Source organism: Cotesia glomerata, linkage group LG9, assembly GCF_020080835.1.
Source record: "Cotesia glomerata isolate CgM1 linkage group LG9, MPM_Cglom_v2.3, whole genome shotgun sequence".
Lineage (NCBI taxonomy): Eukaryota > Metazoa > Arthropoda > Insecta > Hymenoptera > Braconidae > Cotesia > Cotesia glomerata.
Window position 1 is genome coordinate 7,302,816 of NC_058166.1, and position 9,281 is coordinate 7,312,096.

Genomic DNA, 9,281 nt, shown 5'->3' on the forward strand with positions numbered 1-9,281 from the left:
GAGGTTTACAAATTATTTTTACAATGGTAAATCCTGAATCATTTCATTTAAAGTGAAAATGTTCTGCAGTATCAGGGAAGTTATTCAAAACTGACATGAATTTCCTTAGGTCTGTATAATGTCCTCTGGGTAAGTAAAAATCTGAATATATATCAGGAACTCCATAGGTGGCAGGGCCAGCGCTAACTAAATACACCCCTCCTTCTTTTTTTGACTGAATGTGAAAAAAACTTGTAGGGAACTGTATTTCTTTTAGCCCTACTACCCATTGCTCTTCCAATTTAATGTGATCTGGTAGCATTGTTGTGTAATGAGCTGCCGTGTTGTCCGGAAAATAATTCATACTACTATCACTTGGTAAAACCATAAGAAACTCTGTTTTATTCATTCTGATATTGTTGATGCAAGAATCCAAGAATTGAATTTGTCTGGATATCCCTGCCACTTTACAAAATATTGTTTATTTTTTCCTTTTCCTTTGGTTTTAATGATTTTTTCAATTAGAAATTCTTCTTTTTCAAGATCCTTAATCACTCGCACTATTTCTTGTTCATAGAAAAAACCATCAATTTCTTCACCATTTAAATCTTTTAATTCATAAGTAGGAATATTTTGACGTAGTTTAGTTTTTGTAACTTGAAAAATTTCTTCAGTATAACCAGCCTCATAACCTTTCTCGAACGTAGACTTATATTTACTGATCCGTACATAATCATTCACCTTATATTTAAAGAGTTTTTTTCGAGGTCTTATCACAGGATATCGTTTTTGAATATTACGAAACACCTCCCCAGCGTTATCTAAATTTACTGATGCAGGCTCCATCCTTATCGAGCTATGTTTTGTATGATTATAAGCCCCAACTAATTGTTGTAAAATATCAATGTATTTATAAGTTTTCCGATGACTAAAATAGCGCCACATTCGTTCTTTCAAAGTTCTGTTAACACGTTCTACTACACTTGCTTTTACATCGGGGTTTCGTGCAGTTCTAAAGTATATGTCTTTTGATTTTAAGTATTCTTGTACACTACCTGCTACAAATTCCTTTCCTTTATTTGTTTGGATCATGAAAGGTTTACGTCCATTACTTCGGTCAAAAATATTTTTAAATCCTTGCAATACAGACTTGGCAGATTTATCTAGTAAGGGTTCAACCCATACATATTTACTTAATACATCTATTACAACAAGAAGAAATGAGACACCATCATTATAAATTTTTAAAGATTTTATTTCTACAAGATCAGCCTCCCATACATCATCTATATTTGAAACAGTATAATGTAACCTTGGAAATTTACGCCGTGTAGGTCTATGTCTAGTGTAAGTATCCTGCGCAGCTAACCATTCATTTATTTTTTCTTCGGGTATATTTTTTTTTGAATTTTCCCACTAAATTACGTGCTCCGGAGTATGATACAGGATTAGACGGATTGTAATACTCTTTTTTAAGAGTTTCTTCTATAGTAGTAACCATTTGAATGAATTTTTATACATCTGTTTTTTATTACCACCACTCTGTAAAGTACTATTTGCAGGAGATTGAAAACTTTGTGAGTTTTCGGATGAAATATTACTTTTATTTGTACGTTTAGGTGTAGATGTATTGAGAGGTAGTCTTTTTATATTTACTACATCTTTATTCCAGAAACTACTATTTCCTACAAACTCTCGGGGAGTATTTATTTCTTGTAAATACGCAGCAAAAAAGTTTCTACCGGTAGCTTTTACTGATTTTCGGTGACGTACAGCATCGTTTATGAGATCAACTATATTACCACCAGGTATTTTACGCCCATCCAAAGTAACACTTCCTTTATTGTCCCAGTTTAATCTCCTGTCACTATCTACACACTCAATATGTCGTAGAATATTTTTAGCCAATGGTTGATATGATTTCGGAACACCAGTTATTATGTCTGAAGTTTGATATGATCTATTATGCTGAGTATTATCTGCTGCCACTGCGGTACTAATATTCTGATTATTATTAATGCTAGAAAAATCTGTAAGATCAGGAACAACTTCACTATTGTCAACTTCTTTTTTTTCTGTCACTGGAATGTTATTGTGTTCTCTATTTTTAAAAAATAGATAACGTCTTAATACTTCTGAGTATTGTTTCAATTTAGCATGATCATTAATATTGAATGAATTCACGCTTAAAATTTTAGCCAATTCAGCATCCAAACGAGATTGTATATCACCAGGGGTTTGAGATGTGGGTAAATAATGGTTAACAACAGTATTTAACTCTCGGTTGAAATTTTTGACTTCAGATTTCAATTTATCTATGTCATCATACGGAATAAGCACCATCTTTTTCACATGTTCCATATTTTCAAAAAATGTTAGATATTAAAGCACCAAGTCATGGGCCTAACAGCATAGGTAAAAATGCTTCTCCTTTCTGATTAATTAGTTTCCTTTTTGTTTAAATATTATTATTTTCATTAATTAATTTTCGTAGGATAGTTTTATACTTAGAGAGTGTTTTTTTCTCAGAATCTTTTAAAGGGATATTTCCGTGTAAGATGTTTAAACAACACTCACAAATAACCTGAATTAAATCTTTGTTGGCGTGACGAAGTATAGCACGACGTTGATTAGGTGAGGCGTATACGAGAGCTTGGAGTAGAGCTGCGTTCTTACGACCAATAGCTCTACGTGCGGAATTGTTGCGAGAAGATCCTTCTCCTGCCATTACAAACGAACAACTGGTATATTAGTAGAAGAGTTAACTGTTTTTATAGCATTAACTTTTTTAGGAATATAAACATAATGATATTGATCCGATGGAAATATACATGTTCTAAACCGACAGTTTTCTGGTGTAGATTGTTTAAGATCTAAGAGCAGGTATCCGTGTGCCTTTGATGTAGCATAAAAATAAGCTTCTTGTAAAAACTTAGGGTCTTCTGGACATACCTGTCGAGCCAGGTGAAAGATCTGTGCTCTGTCTCGGGGATTTTTAAATACTACAATATAGTTTGTGTTCAAAGATATATCTCGCTGACCTTTACCTTGATGGAATAAATTTTGTGACAGAAACATAACACTTAAATTTTTATGGTGGCTACCTTTAGTAAATAAGTCGACAATAGCACCATTTGAAGATTATCGCATTAAATCATCTATTACTACTAACTTAGGTAAATTATCATCGAAATCACTAGGCTGAGGCAAACCTTCGCGAAATTCAACAAATGTCTTATCGTACTCTGTATAACCCTTCTGCCACTCAGCATAGCAAAATATAACTTTACTAAAATTGATATCACAAATTTCCCTAATTTCTTTTAAAAAACGCTTTACAAAAAAAGTTTTTCCACACCCTGTTGGTCCGCAAATGATTGAAGTAAATGGATGTTTCCACCTTGGATCCATTTCGACTTATGAAATAGAATTTAACTTACAAGGATACTTATAGGAGAAAGTAACTTAATCTAAGTAAGAAAAACAAATTTCTTTTTTTATTAGTTTTATTTAAAAAAAAAAAAAAAAAAAAAAAAAAGTTTTATCAATTACAGACAATTCTTACAATAATATTTACATGAAAAAAAAATAATAATAAAAAAAATATTTATAAAAATTTTACAAAAAAAAATTACAAAAAATTTTACAAAAAATATTTACAAAAAAAAAATTACAAAAAAAAAAAAAAAAAAAAAAGTTTACAAAAAAAAAGTTTAGAAAAAATATTTACAAATTGAAACGAAAATCATAGTTAGTTGTTACGAGATTTTTTATACCCATAAGGATAAGTATCAGCCTCTCCTTCTCTACGCCTTTTGGGGCCCGTAACTCTGATGATTTTCGTTTCTTTCTTTGTTACGACCTGGTGGTAATTATCTCTCCGTATACCTATATAGGATACCAGAAACTCTTTTTCCTGGTTAACTACTAGAGAACGTATGGAATTATAATTAATTAACTTTTCAGTAGACCCATTAATTTTAACGCCTTTTAATTTAGAACATTCACTGGTTTTACCCTCATGTTTAACAACGTAAGAATAAAATTTTGGGCCTCCTGATACAAAGGAAGAAATATAACTACCTTTTCCATAACTTTCTAATTCATCTGTTAGGTCACCCAAAAAATCCCCCGTAGGTAAATCATTAGTGCCATCACTTATGTATATGACCGAATCATTATCATAATACAATACTTTTTCATTCAAGACATCTAAATAATCATACAATTTAAGGCGCGCTTGAGCGGTAGTGAAAGCAGCAATTACAACGTTAGCACGATCAGATGGTGAATAACACTCAGAATTATTTTGCCAGGAAACAAAAACAGTTTCATCATTTACTGGTAGTAGTGATGTTACTTCAATCTCAGGGTTGAAAGCTAAGTCTATCAATTCGTTGTAATTTTTAACAATTGATTTCTTTTTCATGTTTTCACGTTGCTCAAACTTACCCCAAAATGAATTCAAAAATAACTTAGCTAGAGATCTTAGACCGGGGTTTTTAGCGATTTTATTGGTATCCAGTGTAATACCCTCCCTAGCTTCATAATTATCAATATATTCTTGACGCGATTGTTCGTCTATGCAATGAACGGGCCATCCTGAAGCTTCTTGTTTGATTTTCAAGAAAGTATTAATGTATTCAACAAACAGACCCGTAATATTATCATCCCCGGGAATATACTGGACAGTGTTATAAGACCAAATCTCATCTATTTCCTGAATAATATATCCCTTTTCTACTGCTTTACGGAGCTCACAAGATACCCATGTACCATATGATTCCCTCTCTGACACACAATTGTGATAACATTCCTCTTGAACTAAATTATCACAACAGGCTTTACATAGAGGAAAAAATGATTTTCCATGAGCTCTATAAGGAAGTACTGGGTGAAATAAATTACGCGGAGGCAAAACTCTACATTTAATTAATCCCTCTACCTTTGAAATATCATTATTGACGCAAAGGGTATTACACTCTTTTCCGACATAAACCGTTGGATGACCTATCGGAAAATATCCTCTTTTTAAGACCCATGGATATAAGGAACATACGTCCACATACTTGATTTTTTCAATATCTTTACCATTCTTATCTTGCTTTACATCATAGTATGTTTTCGCATTACCTGTACGTCCACCAAAAAAGGCATCTCTAGGGTTAAGCGCTTGAATCGAAATAACTTCAGAAGACGCGAGAAAGGCCTGCAGCTCAGGATTGTTTTTTTTTTCGTGATTAAATTCACATTCCCAGATCTCAATCAAATAATATTCACTACTCTCAATTTTTTGAGATTGTATTTGGGTATTTTCATACCTAATATTATAACTACTATGTTTGATGTTTTTATTTTTAAATGTTGGTTGAGATCTGTTTGATTTAAAGCATTTCGGACAACTTTGCCAAAAACAACCATGAAACTGATATGCAAACTTTTGTCCGTCTTCATCCTCTCTGTAACTGTCGAGTTTAATTCCACCAGGTATTATTATTTCACGACCACGTAGTGCATGAATTATTTTAATATTTTGACTATGTTCTAGCCATGTCAACCACTCAATCGCAACCCTTGATTGATTATCTGCTAACCTATATCCTGACCGTGGTAAAATACCAATCTGCTTCTCCTTTAAATAATTCCTCCTGTAAAACAACATACAGGTCGAAGCAATTGTTGTACATTCCGTAAAAGGACATACATTACCACAATCAAGAATAAGCTTCCTAAATTTACTACATGCTAATCGTAAAATACTTACATTTAATTTACAATAATGGAGAATTTCCTCCTTAAAATTAAAATTATTATTTGTATTTACTCTATTTTCATACCATTCGAGAAATTCTTCCTTTTCCGACTTCTTTGGATGTGCAGATTTCTCAGACATAGAGTTGAATCCGTAGAACTGTTTGTCTGGCATTACACCGATGTAGTCTTGATTGGCTCTGGTGTTGAAAAAATGAGGAAAATATCCTTTCCGCATTTTATCTTCGAAGCCGAATGATTTGGGTAGAGCTGACAATGGTGCCGAGATAAAATTTAAACTATCAATAAATTTAATTTTTTTATTCTTGAATTCAATCAAGGTAACACTAGTACCCGTCATTATAGTATCGATATCCTTTATTTGTCTATTGAACAACTCCGTAAGGATAAATTGTGCATCAAAACCTTTAGCATTGTGCGCTATACATACCACTTTCTTACAAGTCTTGAGTTTACTTAGTTCTAAAACATAGTCTACAAATTTTTTTACATAGTCTTCACCATGAAAAACTGTTTCACAAATCCCACAGCTATCACATAAAGGGCGTTTTTCACCTAACTCAAGGTCATCAGTATCACAGCATACATTGCACACTTGTTGAGCGATGCATAAATTCGGTACATGAATGTTCATCTTTTCACTACCATGAAGTTTATCATCTTGACGCGTCTCAAGATCATAATACACGAATTTTACACTCTGATTGGTTGATGGAGGTATCTTCACAGGTGTCATGAAACAAAAATGTCCTTCTTCACAAAGTTCCTTACATGTAGAGCACAAAATTTTCCCACAAATGTGTAAAGTTTTTTTCGGAAATATAATTTTGTTACAACTTAAACAAAACTGTTCGTTGTCACACACAGTCTGGTCTCTACCCTCGTATGACCCTTTGACTAAATGGTTATAATAACAACGTTGCCCATAAAAAAAACGGTTACACTTGTCGCATGTTATTTTAAATTGAGTTGTATCACAAACACCTTTTGTATAACATTTGCTACAAGAATACGGGCAGTTTTTGTGACTGTATTGATTTTTATATTTCACTAAGCAAGGTTCACAATAATATCTAGCAGATTGTAAGCGCTTAACTGTTTGTATATACTCAAAATGCTTTACCTGTGAATAGTAAAGAATTCGCAGCGTAACAGCTACGCTTCCGTAGTGATTTAACACTTGTACGGTTCCATCAAAAACCACTGGGTACTGTTTCGCACTATTATCCTTTTCAGCACTAAAGACTATCATAGCCATTCCCTGGTATTTCAAATAATTTTGGAAAGATTTTATTTCATCAATCCCACATCCTTCTTTAGGAACCGCTACACCCGCCAAATTTGATAATTCTATTGCACGAGTTTTTTGTGCTTAACGTCTATAATCGCGTATAATTGTCCAGTCATCCTGCAGTTGGCCCGTTGATGCTTTTTTGAGTAGTTTCTTTTGACCCGCTATTGCCGTTACCAGTGCTCTAGGTAAACAATATTCATCTGTATTGCATAACTTCATTACACCTTTTGGTCTTATTAATTCAACAGCAGGGGTCCACATTCTACCTCTAGGATTTTCGATAACATACAGCTTGATGTGGAAAGTGTTCGTTACGTTGAAACCACCGGCACTTTGAGATATTTGTGAAACTAAATTCCACAGATCATCGAATGTATATCCTTCGATTTACCGTAATCTTTGATACGCAGACATATTCTCTATACCTGCAAAACTGAAATTCATCGTGAAGCGATTATTCCTATCGTTGCCAGCAGTCATAATTATATCGTAAAGCTCTCTAAAGGCTTGCATAGTCCAAGTAATAGAATTTTGACCAACCGGTGGATCTCTAATGCGATACTCCATAGAATAATTGTTCATGAGAAACCGTGGTAATCGCTGTCTTCCGTGATTGAGTTGTACGAGAGCGCTGTTTTCGTCTTGATTCGGATCTATATCGTTAAGTTCATTTACCACGTTTTCCAAAATGTTATTTTCCATTTCTGCTGCGGGTACGTTTCCCCCACCAACTTGAATGTTACCTTTAAAATGATGATAGCACATTGATTAGATAAAATATTTATAAAAATAATTATAATAATATCTTTATATCATCAAACATACCTTCATAGAAATTTTGTCGAATTTCATCGTTTTGCAGTGTCAAAAAAGGGTCGTTATTTAAAACGGGCAAATTTTCAGGAAGTTCATTTGATTCTAGCCATTGCGTAACATCATAGTTAGCATCATCACTGCCTAATTGTGTATCACAACACAATACAGGATCTGTAATTGAATCATTTTTTCAAAAATAAAATGTAATTAAATAAGAAGCAAAAATTAGCGCATATTATTTTGCAAAAAAAAACTAATAGACAAATTATTTATATATTTACTTACCATTAATATCCCCTAAATAACAATTAAAATCAGGGAAAATTTCAGGCAAAATATTTTCACCAAACCACTGCTCTTCAAACGAATCATTTAAACCAGATACGTTGGGATCCATCGTTTTCAGAAGTTAAAAAATTAATTCTACTCTCAAGAAGTAATAACAGAGAATAAAGTTAAAATTTTTCCAAATTCGAGAAATAACACATCATTCCCCCCCCCCCTCCCCCTCCCAAACGATAAAAAATCTCTTGTCAAAGAACCTGTCACACTTCTCCAAGGCCCCCTGCCGAAACGACCACATGTTTTCCCTTATACATGCAAATACCCCTCCTACATCCCCCCCCCCACCCCCCACCCAATCATCACCGCTCAAGAAAACACCAAGACCCCCCTGCCAAGATAACGAGGAACAGGTCCCAAACATCAACCTACATCTTTAAACATAAAAAACACACATTCACCTATCCTTAACATCTTAATTACCCCCTGCCATGACAACACTTCTCTAAACATTCGAGAAAACACATTTTCCACAAGTATATTAACAACTGTCAATCAAAAGACCCAGACATCCGCTCCCAACACTCAGATGACCCCCGCTGAGGGGTGAGGAAAAGGTCTGGCGCCAGTGGCCGCGGAGTGGGGGTTTGTTCTGTCTCGCAGGATGCGCCCCATACTACTTACATAGCTTCAAGGGGATAGTTTGCAGTAAAAAATGTTACCAACGCGAGATTTTAGTTGGTACCAATTGTAAATTTTCATTATAATTACAAAAAATACTAAAATCCGAACAAAAACAGTTTCACTGTAAAAAAATCGCGCCAAGTCCACGTTCATAAGACTATTAGGAAAAAAAAAAATTTTTTTTTCTTTACAAAAAGATACAAAATAAAAAAATTAAAAAATCCACGTAACCGATATGATTGTTTATGATTTTCGGAAATTAAAAAAAATCTTATTGTAAATTTAAAAATTAAAAAAAAAATTTTAGAACTTACTTGGTGTGCGTCATTGTGTATTTCAATTTTTTTAAAGTCCCAGTAAATAGATTTTACGAATTTCATTAAAAGTAAAATATTTTGCAACCACGCACACTAAATACGTTCTAAAATTTTTTTTTTAATTTTTAAATTTACAA

General features: G+C 33.4%; 1 protein-coding gene across 1 annotated transcript; it reads right to left on the reverse strand.

Moving 5' to 3' along the window:
• Positions 1–3,730: 3,730 nt before the first annotated feature.
• Positions 3,731–8,258, reverse strand: LOC123272194. The gene is made up of 5 exons (XM_044738894.1): positions 8,147–8,258; positions 7,871–8,032; positions 7,471–7,788; positions 6,875–7,101; positions 3,731–6,517 (listed from the first exon to the last, which is right to left on the reverse strand). The coding sequence occupies exons 1-5, from the start codon at positions 8,256–8,258 to the stop codon at positions 3,731–3,733; spliced, it is 3,606 nt and encodes a 1,201-aa protein (XP_044594829.1).
• Between the last annotated feature and the right edge of the window lie 1,023 nt (positions 8,259–9,281).

Excerpts from the sequence above, each read along its gene's own strand:
- LOC123272194 (XM_044738894.1), bottom strand. The coding sequence starts at position 8,258 with ATGGATCCCAACGTATCTGGTTTAAATGATTCGTTTGAAGAGCAGTGG. Across the intron at positions 7,789-7,870 it reads TCGACAAAATTTCTATGAAG|GTAACATTCAAGTTGGTGGG; the intron begins GTATGTTTGATG and ends ATCATTTTAAAG. Across the intron at positions 6,518-6,874 it reads GAATTCTTTACTATTCACAG|GAACTTTGTGAAGAAGGACA; the intron begins GTAAAGCATTTT and ends TCTACATGTAAG.